Source organism: Oreochromis niloticus, linkage group LG1, assembly GCF_001858045.2.
Source record: "Oreochromis niloticus isolate F11D_XX linkage group LG1, O_niloticus_UMD_NMBU, whole genome shotgun sequence".
Taxonomy (NCBI): Eukaryota; Metazoa; Chordata; class Actinopteri; order Cichliformes; family Cichlidae; genus Oreochromis; species Oreochromis niloticus.
This window is the reverse complement of record NC_031965.2, coordinates 34675827-34692343: the sequence shown is the minus strand read 5'-3', so window position 1 is coordinate 34692343 and position 16517 is coordinate 34675827. Positions and strand designations below refer to the sequence as shown.

The window sequence follows — 16517 nt, the reverse complement described above, 5'->3', positions numbered from 1 at the left end:
AATGTATGAATTTAATATAAATACTTACTTCAAGGCTAGCACAACTGTAGTTGAGGACCCCCACCACCGACCTCACTCACTCATCACAATATATCAGCATGTCTTCAATAGCTGAACCCTGCATGTGCTTTATGTATTATCAAAACAATAGGAGCCCCTGACTCCTGGAAGGTCGGGCAAACCAGCAAAAGAAGATACAATAGCAGCTTCTGACAGTACAAAATCCATTGGTGGAGTTGCACTTTTAATAAGTATTTAACAGTAAAAGAGAAACACCTTTGTGTTCTCTTCTAAAACCCAGCCAATTAACTTCTGGAGTTTTGTTAATTTATACAGAACCAGTACAAAGAGCTCTGCAGAGACATTCAGGGTAACTTAAGTCAGCTCTGTTTCACATCATTATCCTTTCTGCACTCCAATTATTTCAATTTCTATTATGAACAGATGAATAGAAACACCCAGCTCTTGACATCCCCATCATTTAACTGTGTCCTCTCACATCAATGTGTACCGGTGAATGTATGAGCCAGGCTCTTTTGCTCATAGGGAAGGTTGAGTTCACTTGGATGTAACACCCCTGTGAACCTTGGTATGTGGTGTATGAATATATAAAACTGATTTAATAAGTTTTTCATTGCCAGAAGGGGAGAGAACAGAAACAGAATCAAAAGTATTAAAAAGAACTATATTGACAGGTCAGATGAGATAATATTATATATGTTTGTGTTCTGGAGTTCACTGTTTTCCTCATTCAGCGGTCACTGCATGTGTGTGGGTGCATGTTGGCTTTTATGTGGTTACTCACCCTCATAAGACTGAAAGATGATGGGTTCAAGGAGTTCCTGGTATTCTTTGACCTGGGCCTTATTTCCTCTGAAGACCCCTACAACACACACACATATACATGCGCGCACACACACACACGCACGCACGCACGCACGCACGCACGCACGCACGCACGCACGCACAACAATTATAAAACATTGAAAATTCATGCTTTTTCACATATAACTGTTAACTGCATCAGTCAGGCAAAGTGACCCTAATAAAATGACAGCAAAGCAATACAGTAGTTTTACAATACTGAAAAATCGTGAGGCACCGTCAATAAAAATTTCACTAGGTACACAAGATTTTTTAAGAGCATTTCATTGTAGAGGCTTGTTGGTTATTGATGTATCCGTCTGGATCAGTTTAACTGCCTTTTTTTTTTTTGAGCAGAGCCTATAAAGATGACTAGCTTCATATAGAGCAACAGGCCCTTCAGGTTGTCTGACAGTCCTAAGAGAAATCTGTGGCATATAAAGAGGCAAAGGGGCTATTAGATTAAAAAAAAAGAAAGAAAGAAATGCTTAGGAAAAAACTAGAGTCTTTCATTTATTTCTGACCATTTACTTTGGTTCACTAACAAATTTTTTAAAAAAAGTCACATATTTTAAAAGTGTGTATCCAAGTCCTCTAAAACCAGAGAAAAACGTAATTTCCTGTAAAACGCTATAAGTCTGTCTTATATCATGGCAATGACCCACTTGAGGCACCATAAGAGCAGCAATGGATAGAACAAGGCTTACCGTCAATCATCATGTAGATGAAAAATATGGGAAACTCGCACTCGATCCCATCAAAAAGCTGGAGAAAGACAGAGAGAGGAAGAGAGGGGAGGAATTATTGCTTTTCCATTTCACAAAGAGAAGAGAGGCGCAGGAACTTTAAAGCTGAATTTGAGCAGCACTGAATATGGAACAGTATGGCACAGAGAAAAAATATAAAGGATGTGACATTCTGAATGAAACCTGTCAGTATAGAGAGAAATATTACTGATCCTTTACAAGGTCATTTTTTTCTAATTCAAAGCTTGGCTGTTTGTTTTGAGGAGGACGTCTAGAGGTGTGAAATTTTAGTATGTTTACGACAGACAGACACATAGATGGAAAAACACAGAGAAAGTTGGAGTTTAGTTTTACTGAGGACTCAGTGTCACTTCTCTCTCACTGAATAATCAAAATCCAAAAAAAGAGGTGGGATCTTAGATATAGATACTTTAAATAATGATGGTGATGAACACGATCTTGGCTTTCAGTCTTTTAAAACCTAACATGAAATAAGGTATTATTTGTAACCTAGCAACAACAAACACTTAAGAGCAGTGCTCAGAAAATGACATCTCGGACTCTGTGGCAAAAACACTGCCATGTTGCCTGTCAACTCAGACCTGCGATATCAAAAATTTATCCGATTTCACTCAGTATAACAAAGACAAAAGAATTACAATGTATGTATGTTTAACAATATAAATACCTACTTCCTGTGTGCTTAAGTTAAAAAAAGACATTGTTGGCTTTTAGCTCTAGTCCAGTTCTTCTTGACATTTTAGAATGTGAGGTTCACAGTAGTTTTATATGAACTAAAGTTGTATAAAGTCCAAACAAAAATCCAATCAATAAACTATACCATGTGTTACAAATGGGACTGCAAGCCATCATACATAATGAGAAGCATGTTTCCTTAGTCAGGCCACAAATAAGCTTCAATATACCCTTTAAGGTATTTATTCAAGTTTCTGAAAGCTTGTTAGGGGCATGTTCTTCCAAAACATATTCCCTTTTTGGATGTTTTAATGATGGTGGTGAAGACTGATCTGGTGACTGTGAAGGCCATAACGCGTGATACTCAATGACCACTCCCATCACGACAAAAACGCCCCATCACAGAAGAAAGGTGATCAGTCACAACTCTGTGTCGTTTGCAGTGACCCTTCCCTCTAAGAGGTCAAGCGGAGCCAAAATGTCTCAGCACAATGTCACCACAGCATAGCTGAGCCACCTGATCCCATCACAATAGTTGGCCAAGTGTTAAGGGTTTTACCTCTAATCCTATAATTTCTTTTCATTCAAACTATTTATAAATATGGGAGCTTTGGCTCACATTAAACACATGAATTTTATAGTAGATAGTTCTGCTTGTGTATTCATACTAAATTGCAAATCAGAATCCTTTGACTGATCCACTTTCTCACGCCAGACATGCAGCAGATTGCTTGGTTGTGGTCCAGCTGTTTAGTGTGCAACAAAGTTTGATTGACAGCTCTCATGTTGCCTGGAACAGACCAACCCAAGTCGTCTCAGTAAGATGTTTGGCTTCCTTTAGCCTCCAAAACAACTTCAAAACCCTCGGCACACATTTGTCTAGTTTGAGATGAACATAATTTTTTCTAAAAGATTCCCTCAGTTGCTGTTTTAACAAATCCACTGCAAAATGTAACCCATGCCTCTTCCCACAAGTAAGAACTAGTGACTTTGTAGGCCATGGCATATAATTTCCATCATTTTTTATACTTATCAAACCAGTCAGTGTTTTTCCCCTCCTTGCTTCCTCTTATTTGGCCAATTTATTCAGGGTTGTTTTTTTAAATTTAATTAAACCTGTCAGCTCATAAACACATTGCTGTCAAATGAATGTAAATAAATCAAAAGCACCAAGTGGCAGCAGCTAGACAAAAGTTCCCCAAATAAACAGTTGAATTGACACCATCACTTCCTGGATTTTTCTCTGAATCTTGCACACTTCATCTACTGTATTTGCACTGTATCTTACACAAGCACCCATGCACAAACGAAAACCTTAAGCCATTCAATTACAAGTCACATTTACAATAGACAAAGAAAAGTAGACAATTATTCACTCTAGTAATTCAGTGCTTAATTAAAGAGGATCAACTCAAAACACTGTCCCTACACAAAAACCCACCTTTAGTCACCAAATTTGGATAAACACTAAAAATAATAAAGGTCATTTTCTAAAAAGATCAAACAATCGGCAGAATTTTATTAGCCTCTTAAAAAATCCATCAATACAAAATGCATGTGTGCATATGTCCGTGTATGTGTGTCTGGATTTTAGTCCCTCTATCTATAAAAGTAATTAGTTCTGACTATCTTTGTACCTCATCTTTTTCAATAATCTCTGCGCTGATGGAAGATAACAGAGACATCCTAATGCAATAACAAATGCCTGTCTGAGCTGACACACATGCACACACAAACACACTTAGGTGCTTTTCACTGAGCGGATACTCATGTCTGTATGAATGTGCTTCTTTAAGTGTCGGCACTCTGTGATTATGTAGATCTGCAGGCCTCGAGGTGTATATTTCACCAAAGACGGGAAGCAATAGCGGCTATCAGGTGGTTATAGAGAGGAAGAAAAAAAGAAAGGCAAGTGCATAAAGAGATGGAGAAACAGGGGAGGGGTGTATTTGGTGGCGGGGGGGAGAGAGTACGAGAGAACAGGAGAGCTGAGGCAGTCACCCAATGAGGCCTGTGCCTTTTGGCCCGTTGAGGCTGTAAACAGACAGGGATCCCTGGTGTTTTGTGCTTGAGCAGCTCGACTGATTGGTAAAACTGTCTATCACACAGGCTGCTGCCGCTGCTCTCTGTCAATGGTAAACAGACAGGGAGCACAGACGTCTGCCCTGCTGTGAATTCTCTCTTAAACACCAACAACAACTTTAGTCAATGTCTTCTGCAGGGGAACCCGGCCAACCTGTGATTTCTTTTCTCCAGATAAAACGCAAACTGTGTCAGACACACTCAAAGCATTTCATTTTGTTGTGAGGTGGCTTATGACTCAAAAGAGGTAACATTTTACTTATAATATATTTGTAACACTATTAATCAGCGAGGATTCGGAAACTGGCAAATCACTTTTTTTTTTAATTCATTCAAAAAATAATAATGAATTAAAAAAATTAATTGGGTTTTTACATTATGAAACGTTAACTGGCCAAAGTGTCTTCCACAACAAATCTGCCTGCCTGCTGGTCGAACTAAGGGCAGGACGGAGCCTGAAGGAACTGAGGCATTAAACATTGTTTGATAATTCTTAGCCTTGGAGTCTTTAGAGTCTTTGTATCCTATTAGCCGCAGGATTAAACAAAGCTCATTTCAAAGTGGTTCAGAGTTGGAGCCCCATGAGTGCCCACTCTGACATATCAAGCAAGCACTTCCATCATCAGTGCCTTTTTAAATCTTTTTTTCTCAGCCCCACCTTTCAGACAGAAAAGTCACCTTTTGTCACTACAAAGTGATGACTATCCTTTTTAATGAATCACGAACGTAATTAAGGAATCATATTACTGTCAGGTGACTCTTTGATTACATACAACCCTACTAGGTACAACTGATTAGACCTTTTGAAACAGTCGGTTAGTGTTTCACTGCCAAACAGAACCTCCAGCATCTGTCTCTAAACTCACAGATCTCTGCTTTCTTACCTAATGCCTCTCTGAGCTCATTAATTCTGGCAGGCTAGCTCTCCAGGTAGAGTAATGATTTGTTTAGTATTAAGAGTCCAGCCTGTGATTCACTCATGGTATGCTTCTAAAGTGACTGCACTGTCATTTGGCCAGGATCACAGGGGATTCACTAAAGGACAATGAATGCCCGATCATTCACATAGGTGTATATGCATGAGCATACACACTGATAAGGACCGACTCAGCCGCATACCCAGCACACCCACGCACATGCACGCTAAGATTTAGGGTGAAATACCTGGGGGATTAGAATGCGTGGAATGGGAGAGGCTAAGTCGCAGGCAGATCTCTTAGCATTATCATAAAAGGATGAAACCTTTGGAGGATTATGAATTTCGAAAACTTTTGAAATGTCAAGCACTTTCAAGCTGAACTTTTCCACATGTTATGCATTGCTAGCTGTGCTTCTCAGGTTGAGCATGTGATTACTGGCAACTGAGTTCAATTCAGTTATATAAAACCTATATTTTACACACACTGACACATAGATACACTCGTCATTTTGTTCAGCTGCTAAATTGCTCACTAATGAAAATAGCTAATCAGCCAATCACATGGCAGTAACGCAACACATTTAGGCACCTGCAGTTCAAACTGAGCATCTGTATGGGGAAGAATGGTGATTTAAGTGATTCTGAACGTGGCATGGTTTTTGGTGCCAGATGGGCTGGCCTACGACTTTCAGAAACTCTATGATTTACAAAGAGTGTTCCAAAAAGAGAAGAAATATTGCATATACATCAGTTCTCTGGGAGAAAAAATGCCTTGCTGATGCCAGAAGTCTGAGGTGAATGACCAAACTAATAAGAGCTAACAAGAAGACAACAGTAACTCAGTCACTTGTTATGGTCAAGGTATGCAGCTGAGGCTCCAGTTCAAACTGGACTGGCTCACCAAGATGTTTCCAGCACTTTACCAACAAAGAGGTAAGATAGTTTTGAAGAAGCAAAGTGTACCCAATAAAGCATCATCCTTTAATTCTGTGAATAATTAGCTGCTATGGAACATGTGAGGCAGATTAAACAGAGGTGATAAGAACAGCGCAGACAATTATAAAAGAGATCAAAATAATAGACAGGAGGTAAAACGAATAAAGAAAAAGAGAAAAGAGATTAACAAAAGAGAAAATTACTCAACGAAAATCAAGTTTAGCTGTCGACACAATGGACCATAATATATTTATGTAGAGTTTATAGAGCAATCGATGTATTTCTATAATGTCACTGCTCATAAATCTCTAACTGATCATTTTCTTTAAAGGAAAGTCGAGTTAATTTTTTAAAATTCATTTGATAAATTTGAAGCATATTATTAACAGATATAATATTTATTTCGACTGCTATGCTAATGACCCTTTTTTGTACATCTTATTAAAACCTGGAACCACAAGAAACATTTTGGATCACATTATGGAAATACAGACCATAATTTCTTCTTTGCATTGGCGAAATACAAACGAGCTTTTTCAAATGAAACAAAAACTGTGGCTTTAATCCAAAGAAGAACAGAATATAGAGAGAAAACAGGAGTACAAACCTTCATTTCAGCAGGTTTGTAGTAACGGCGATTCTTGTCTTCGTTTGCGGTGCGGTAGCCGTCACGGAGGAAACGTTTGAAGCCATATTTGCCACGGAGCTTGCGGACAATCTTGTCAAGTGTCTGAGTGTAAAGAGCATCATCATCAACAGCAAACGCAGGATAGCTGATGGTTGGAAGTAAAGCTGCATCTGTGTTCTGCCGGAGACAAACAAACAAAAAAAAGATTTACAACAATTATGAACTACGTGAAAAGTTTATGCCACATTTGCTGTACATAATATATATTCCCAGACTGATATTTTTACTTCATTTTTTTAAAGATATATATATATTTTAGCTACATTTAGTGTTTGTGTGAAAATCCACTGGCATTTTAGGTCAGAGAAATATTTTGAAAATTCCACAGGGACCAAAACTTTTCCCAATGACTGCATCTCACAGTCATTTCGCATAACTTCTGAGTATAAAATGAGGGAAGCCAATAAGATAATTTATTGTACATCTATATATTCTACAGAAAGACTTATTAAACATGCGTGAATGCCCATAAGCGGTTTAGGAGTGAAAGTGTCTGTTTATAAATAAAACACTACAGCACTGACTACATTTACATACAAGCTATCGTTAGGAACGAATCTTGTTATCAGGCTTGACAAACCACTGTGACTGAGCATCTAATAGTCCTACTTTATTGTTTGGTTTACTCTATTAAGCAATGGAAATGAAATCTATGAGGGCATAGCTTCACTGCAAACAGCTATGAATATTTAAAGTTTATTAATAGACAGCAGATGCCAAAAATTTAAAGCCTTTCCATATCCTGTCTGAGCACTGGAATCTATAAAATAACTGCAGGGACAAGCGCTCTGACATGGACGTGGCTATGAACTTGCTTGTCAGCCGGCTTAAGGACCAGATTTCAGTTCTGTTTTGATTTCTGCTGCTCTCCTTTGTAGCGCGTTTCTTTTTTATACTTTGCACATATCTCTGCAGCTCACAGAGGAGCCAGGTGTAGCTCTGTCTAGTCCTATTCATTTATATTCTTTAACTTCTTGTTACAACCCTAATCTACATGGTAACATCCTCAGCAGCTGCAGCTTAAGAAATCATATCAGCTTGCAACACACTCTGTGCAGGTATTGAATGTGTCTGGAATTGAATACTGGATTTCAATCTTTTGACATATTACATGACATAGTGATGATATATTGATATTTTGTATATCTTGACACAATCCTGCCAATTGTTGGTCTCTCCTGCACTCCTTCAGACTTCTTAACGTCAGTCTCCTATGTCTATAACGCCATTGCTGATCGTCTAATTACACTAATTTTCTCCCAGGCTGTTGGTGACTAGACAATTCTGGCTTATAAGTTCGACACACACACACGCACACACAGACACACAGCTGTAATGATTTAAGTGCCTGCGAGTTTTGGCGAGTAGGAATGATTTTCCTCATGCTTTCTTCTTTGAGCTTTACCTCCCTGCATCTCTATATCCACCTCTTACTTTTGCCATTTCTTGTCAGTGGTGTACCATCAAGAGCTCAGGTGCGGGCAGTGTAATGACTGCACCGTGAGGAAAATACATTGTTGAACTGATATCTACTGACACACTGACATGAGTGCGTGGTCTGTTTGATGTGTGTAATTAACCTTTTAGGTATCTGACATATGCGTGACAGGCTACTATTTGGTAGAGACTACGCATACAGCTGCTTCTCTACGCCATAAAAGGGCGTTGGGGGAAACGTTTGCGTCATGCTGTGCAACTGTGGATATTTTTCTAAGAACAAAGCGATCAGCTCACAGACAAAATGCAACATTTAAAGAATTTTTTAATATTTATTCTAGTTCTAATATGATCAATTTAGACAAAATAACAAAAAAGAAATAAAAATAAGATTCTTGATTTTTGAATAAACTATTTTAAAAGATTGCTGCATTTTAGAGCAAAACGAAAGGTTACTTGATCACTGTTTTAACGATCACTGCAAGGCGGATATCATAAAATTACTGTGGGAGTGCAGCACTGTGAAGCTTTCTCTCTCCCCCTTTTTTTTTTTTTTTTGCTCTGACTGCACATTCCTGTATGCTGGTTCAACATTTCTCTACAATAGTTAATAGTTTAAATATTTTTTAAATTAAGTAAATGCAAAGTGCTCACTGTGCTGGACTGACACTGGCATCATAAGCTTTCAGTAAAATTCAGTTTACTGTGTTTGATTCAATTTGGGAGAACAGACACCTCAGAGCGCTTCATATTGTAAGGTAAAAACTAATTAGAGTGAGAACTACAACAATCATACGATCCCCTATGAAGCAAGCAATGGTGGGAAGAAAGAACCTCCCCCTTTCTCTGGAAGAGACTTCCAGCAGAACCAGGGTGAGGGTTTAGGGGTGAGGTAAAAGAGAAGAGAAACAAGGAGAGAAAAGAGAGACAAGAATAAAATGCATAATGAAGAAGAAATAACTAAGAAATGGTTACCAGAGAGAATCCTGACTACAACCCCACGCTTTATCAAACAGAAACGTTTTAAGCCTAATTGTAGAAGTATGAGGGTGCCAGTATCTCAACTCCAAACTGTGAGCTGGTTCCACAGAAGCGGGGATTGATAGCTGAAAGCACTGGCGCGAGTTCATTCTACTTTTGGAAACTCTAGGAACCACAAAAAAGCCTGCACTCTGAGAGTGAATGGCTCTACAAGATCTTTAAGATACGAAGCTGATAATATTTTGCAAATTTTAGAAGAAAAGTGCTCTATTGCACATATTGTTTGTGTCTTTTCTGCCTTTTGTTACTTGTAAAATCTGTATGCTTTTCTTTGTTTTATTAAAATTATTTAAAAGATGTACACAGTCAATAAATTGATTGATGTACTCACATGGGAGCGAGACTCTCTGGGTAGTAGAGAGCAAAGGGTTTGCCTGTTCCTGTTGTGAGCATCCAGATCCACAAATATCACAGACCATGAGCAGCCCTGCGGCATAAAAGAAAAGCATCCAATTTACAGCTAAACAATTTGTGCTTCACAGCAACATATAGCTCTATGCATGCAAAACAACAAACATACACAAAGTCCTCCATTTGTCCAAAGAAATAAAAATAAATAAATAAATATGGAAATGCTTAAAATTATTTGGCTTCAAAGCCTCCGGTATTACACCTCCACACATCAAAACACTGTTTTGCTGTAAAACCAGGCAGATATATTTGGATTGCTCATGTTATTGAAGTGCAGTGTGGGAGTGCTTAAACAACAGCTAGTCATCCGATCACTTTAAAAGTCTCCCTGTACAAAAATGAAGCACTACTACCACGATGCAGTTTGTCCATCCAGAGCACTTAAACATTTCCACGAGAGGAAGGGGGGAACATTTTGTGCTTTTTACTCAGTAAGGGAAGCAATCAAACCATTTTTCAGGTTCTAAAAAAAACGGTCCACCGCACTTCATCCATCCATCCATCAGCAGTGCTTATATGAAACCAAGTGGGCAATTCCCCCAAACTGCTAAGCACTTTCTAATGCAAGTCAGATGCATTATGTATGAATATTGCCAATGTCACGTTTTTTATTTCTTAAAAAAAAGGAAGAAAAAAGACACCTGGCCAGGGCTTTTAGTCAAATCAGCAAGCTTTCCTCTAGAAATTTACATAGTGCATACATAGTGAATTGCTAGCCACCAGTGTAGGCAGCTGTGTGACAAGTTAGTGAAAAAACCCACATAAGAAAACAGAGTGTTAGAAAAGCAATGTATAAAAACACTAACCCACAAAGCAAGCATGTAAAATTAGTGTTTTTGCCTTTTAGATTTGAGCCATTTTGTCTTCTTTTATTTAGTCACATTTTTTAAGCAGAAGCAGACAGTCCAACCAGCTTATCATGCTTTAACTACTACATTTTTCTATTTACTCCTTTTACAAAAAATAAAAAATAAGTTTGAATATGCACTGTATATATGGAGCATAATATCTCTTTCAACAGAACTAAGCAATATAAAAAAACTATGCAATGAGTTAAGATAAGTCAGTGAAAAACAAGAGAAGACATAATCTGTAGAATACTCTCAGTGCAACAGCTCAACCCTTTTTGAGCAGTGGATGCTGTTTTAAGGTTTTCTTCAAACAATCTTTGATTTTAGAAAACTAAGCACTGCTTGTTCCTTGTGCATCTATCACTATGCATCCTCATGAGTGATCTGAAGTTAAAAAAAAAGAAAAGAATGAGATGACTATAATCTGCAGTCTTTGATAGTCTTTGAAGGCAAATATCTGCCAATATAAATTATTTTCAGGTTTTTCTTTTTTATCCCCACTTCTCAATACAACCATCCTTCCACCTACTGTGAGGATTTGGCTCATGCCTCTCAGAAAACCACTGATGTCATTAGGATTTTTTATGGTCTGCTATAAACATTGACTGAATGTCAATTATTTAAAGCCCATTTTTTAAAGACACTATAATGATTTACTTTGAACTTTAACTTGGCACCACTTTCTATGCACTGATATATGTATGAAATACATTTAATTCACAGAAATATATTAAACTGGACTTTGTTAGGCGTGTGCTTTCCTCTGCTTTATCCCTGCTCTTGACACGGTGTGAATTAGGTGACAGTCCCTTGAGAGAAACTAGAATGTGTTGGGATTTGATTGTAGAGCCGTGTGTAAACAGCACTGTGAATTTAAAGACCGGCTTTAAAGTTGAAGGATCCTCCTCATGTGAGATCAATTTTATCCGCCCAGTTCAATTTGTCACACCGAGAGGCTTCTATCATGCGTTCACAGTGTGATTTTGAGGGGGCTGTGGTGAGGGGTCGGGTGTGACTTTTCCAAAACTGAAGGATGCGTGTCTGTCCGTGTAATACAAAGGCTAACTGTGATATACAGCCACAAGAGTGTGCAGCTGGTGAAAAGTATGATAGAAGAGTTAAGAGTCTACTGAATGTTCCGGTTTAGGGCGTTGAGGGGAAGGAGCTACATTTGGTGCTTGAGGGATGAGCGTCAGCTGGGACATCAAGATTGATAGAGATCATTAATAAGCAACTGAGAAGCTTGTAGCATTCCCACAAAGGGACACGAGACCGGCAGATACAGGCACACTCATTCTCTCACATGTACAGAAGCCCCACACAGCATGGACCATAAAGCAGCCACTTCTATAAATTGATTCTTTCAACAAGCTTGAGCTCAATGACAAAATCCATTTTCAGGCACAGTTAAATCCTTTATTTTGCAGGTGTTCAGAAGAGAAACACAAACAGCAACTTTACGGTCATACCCAACGGCCACATACGATGAGAAGATAAACAGTCTCATCTTAAATGGAGAGAATTGCCACACAAACCATTCTGGGCAAATACCCGAGTGAAGAAAATAAGAAGAAAAGATAATAAGAGAGGAAGCTTGCTAAGTGGAAGGCTTCATTTTCCAATCCATTAGCAGGTATAATGAATGTCTCTGTTTTCTTCTCCTAAAGAAATAAAATAAATAAATAAGAAACATATCCACTAATGGACTTTGCACACAGAAAAACAGGCTCTGAAATTTGGAGGGAAACCTGATTCAACTGTGGCCATCGATCACAGTCTGTAGAAGCAATTTGCTGAGACAAACACAAACATGCACAAACATACTTTCCTGATCAATCGTCCACTCAGAGAAGCAATCTTGCTACAGTGACAGCAGCACTAATTACACTGATGCTGTCTACCTGTAAATAAACTGCAGCTTTCTATTAATTCAGGCTGGTCATCAGGGTGACATCGCACCCAGCTAGGATAACTTCTTGATGTATAGAGGAGATGCACAACACTCCTGCAGATTTGAATGGGCTATAATGCAGTCTACTACCTGGTGGCACAGTTAGAAAGGAGACAAATACAAAGTACATGCGAGTTCGAAAGAGGTGGCAACATGTAAGAAGTCAGGGACTCAAATACCTGGTTTCCAAACAGGTTGAATCCATTGATGGCCTCCAGTGCAGCTTTAGCAAGGCCCACAGAGCTGTAAAGACAAGAAACCGCAAACTTTCACCAAAACATACAATAAGCAAGTATAATTCAAACTAACATTAATCAGTTTAAGAATATATTATTTTTCATTCTTAAGAAAGCAGAAAAAAAGATGCAACGTGAACCAAATGTGTTTTGAAAATGTCAAAAGTCCCCAAAGTTCACCAAAAAGCATTCTGAATCGCATTTGAATCTTAAATGGCTATCTGTTAGGATTCAATAAAGCTGAAGGCTCCTGAGATTGTGGTCTACTTTCGATAATGGATGATGGAGAGGAGAGAAAAAAAACATAGTGCATTTCACAGTGGCTGGCTACTGTGATTGCAATGCAGCCTAAATGTGAATCAATTTTACTGTCATTTTGTTTCCCTTTCTACCCTACCAAGATTTCCCTAGAAAAGAACAGAGAGGAGAGAGGGAAAAATGCAGGAAACTTGCCATTGACTGGTGGTAGATCTGCTGACATATTAAAAAGCATTCGTACAGATGATGGGAGGCTAATTTAGCCTCTAAAATAGTTCTGCTGAAAGTAGTTCTGTGTAACACACAGACATACACACACCCGCGCAAACTGACAGCAGTGGTCAGAAATCCTGACAGTACCTCACATGTACATAGAATGCTTTAAAGCTTTGTGTAAACCCAGGATGTTAAAAAAAAGTGATGCTTGGAATCAGGACCCGAGTAAAATGATGATGCAACCATTTCAGTTGACAGGTGGAGATAAGGTTTCGCATGATGAAAATATTGCTGCAGACTGTACAACAGTCTTCTGCTACTCTGACAGTAGGTGTGTTTACATACAGTGGTTCATTTCTCAAAACTGACATATGAAACACTGTATGTGTGGATCAGTACTGATCCACACACCCCAACTTTTCCTTACTTGATTAAAACTGGACAAACTCATTGTGATTGTGATTCTGTGATGGACTCTGATCGGTGATTCTGCAGGTGCCAGAATCACCAACTGCTCAGGAATGATCCACTGTGAATCCTGTGAGCTTAGAGCCATATTCATGTTTCGAGGCCGGACAAGACAGTTGAGGAATGGTTCTAATATGGAGTTTGATTATTATACAGATCGTGTTTCCGTGGAGCCATTCTGAATTGTTCAGTTTTTGGATACGCCACAGTAATTAATACAAAAGTACATATATAAGCCAACTCATTAACTGGGGGAATCCAAAAGCATGGTGAGGAGAGATAGAAACACAAAAAGACACAGCACTTCTCAATACACTGAATTTGTTATCTTTTCTTGAGGACATCTTGACAGGCGGGTGCCAATAGCTCTGGATTGTTGGAGAAAGAAAAAAAAGACATGCTTTTCAGAGATAAGCAATAGCAGAAATTGAGGATCTTTATCAAGAAACCGAGCGAGGAGAGAGAGGCCGGTTTGACCTTGGATGATAAATCAGTTAGGGAAAACGTAACAAAGAGTCAACACAGGCTAAAACCAGTGCTGGTGTTTGAACAGGTTGTTCCAAATCCTTATCTGCATGGAGGTCAACCATTCAGATTGCTGGTCCATTACAATTTCTTTTAATATAGGCTATTTACTTGCTGACTGACATTTTTTTTTTAAAGCTACCAACTTGTGCTGATTTGACATTTCCATCAGTACACACTGACCCGACAAACGCCCCAATAGATCACAGAGACTTGACTATAAAGAAAAGCGTTACATGTTCCCACATTTCTGCTGCTTCCTGCTGGAAATACAGTGTTTTTACATTTATTGTTTGGTACTGATCTATTTATATGGAGAGGAAAGAAAAGGAAGATTGAATAGATAAGAGTCCTTGCTATAGTTAATGTTATTTTCTCTGTAAGCAAAAACCATTAGAATTTCACAATCAAGTGAATTAAAATGCATAGATATTACAAATAAACTTGACTCAGAGCCCTATCACTAAAAGTCTGAAATCATTAGGGGTTTTGTAGTTAATTTCAAGAAGATGGAACCATCTACATCATTGTTGTTTTTCCAAGCGCTGCACTCACCGTCAGTGAGACAGAAACAGAGGGTCCAGGCAAATATGATTTGCAGTTACTTAAGAAGGAAACCAAAGTAATACTTCAGTAAAACTAAAAGATCTGTTTTAAGGGGTGTATTTGGCCCATGGAGCATTTAAGCACTGTTGCATTTTTAAAAAACTATTGTTTCTCTCTTGTGACTCATCAAGGCAATATTCAGGAACAGTAGGCACCTCATTTTACTGCTAAACCCACTGCTCAATCCCCAATTTAAAGCAATAGCTGCTAAGGTTTAAAAAAGAAAAAAAAAAAAAAAGGGAAAAAAAAAACATGAGCAGCTAAGGTGAGCACAGTGAAGAATTTACCAGGTAAAGAGCTACACATTTCCCTCAGGTGTGGGTGGACAAGGTGGTGGAAGGTGACTCGATATTGGTCTACTCATCAGACAGATACAAAAAATGACTCCAAATGCATTCTAATGCATCAGATGAGTGGATGTGTAAAATGGCAACTCTTAAGTGACACATTTAGCATATTAAATATATGTAAAATATATCCATCCATTCTCTTCCACTTATCCATTTCAGGGCTGCGGGTGGCGCTGGAGCCTATCCCAGCTGTCATAAAGTGAGAGGCAGGGTAGAACCTGGACAAGTTGCCAGTCTGTCGCAGGGCTAACACATAGAGACAGACAACAATTCACACCGAAGGGCAATTTAGAATCACCAGTTAACCTAACCCCACAAACTGCATGTCTTTGGACCGTTGGAGGAAGGTGAAGTACCCGGAGAGAACCCACGCAACACAGGGAGAACATACAAACTCCACTCAGAAAGACCCCAGCCTGATGAACTGAACTCAGGACCTTCTTGCAAACCATGTAAAATATAGAGCAAACCCATGAAATATGGGTTTGCTCTAAAAACATTTATTTTGAATCTTTGATACATTCTCACATCTTTTTTTCTTGTGTTACATCTTTCCCACAGACCTTATTTCAGGTATGTAACTTAAGAGTTTCAGGACTTTTGCAGCACCCTACATACAGGACATATTCTGGCCAGTACTAAAAAAGTGGTCAAAGTATAGAGAAAAGCAAAAGTAAGGTAAAAAAAAAAAGAGAGAGAGAAAGGTATTCTTTTAAAAGAACGGAGAGTGTGGAGAGAATTTTTTTTGTGATTTGTCTATCTTTTTACTGACCTGGAATGCAGCTCAGTGCTGCCATTATTGTACTTGCTGCCTCTCTCCCACATGCCAAAGTCGGGTACCCTATATGCTCTTTCCACGCAGAAAACCAGGTTCTGGATGAAGGAAACCTGCATGTAGAAAACAAACATACATGGGACACTTGGAAAACATGCAACATACTGTGGTTATGCAACCTGCATACACAGAGTATACTGACACACACACCCATGTATGCATTTAAACAGGGCTAGAGACAGAAGCTGTGTCCAAAAAGAAAGTGGAATCGCAGTACATAATGTACTGTAGCTGCGCACGCAAGCACGCAAGCACGCACACATATATATAAATTAACGTCTGGATCCATTGACAAATGACCTTTGATACTGATCTGGGGTGATGAGTACAACTCTCTCTCATTACAAAGGTTACTACGGTGAAAAAGAAAGCTGATTTCTAATCAATGCTCAAGGTGAAAC

General features: G+C 38.7%; 1 protein-coding gene across 4 annotated transcripts in view; it reads right to left on the bottom strand.

The window, feature by feature from the left end:
* phkb (phosphorylase kinase, beta) overlaps positions 1-16517 on the bottom strand; it is a 92033-nt gene that overhangs the window by 48530 nt on the left and 26986 nt on the right. For all 4 annotated transcript variants that reach the window (XM_013276152.3, XM_013276172.3, XM_013276186.3 and 1 more), the window contains 6 exons: positions 16054-16169; positions 12802-12865; positions 9741-9836; positions 6851-7048; positions 1572-1629; positions 806-883 (listed from right to left, as the gene is read on the bottom strand). In XM_013276152.3, the coding sequence (XP_013131606.1) occupies positions 806-883; positions 1572-1629; positions 6851-7048; positions 9741-9836; positions 12802-12865; positions 16054-16169 (610 nt within the window). The remainder of the gene's footprint in view (positions 1-805; positions 884-1571; positions 1630-6850; positions 7049-9740; positions 9837-12801; positions 12866-16053; positions 16170-16517) is intronic.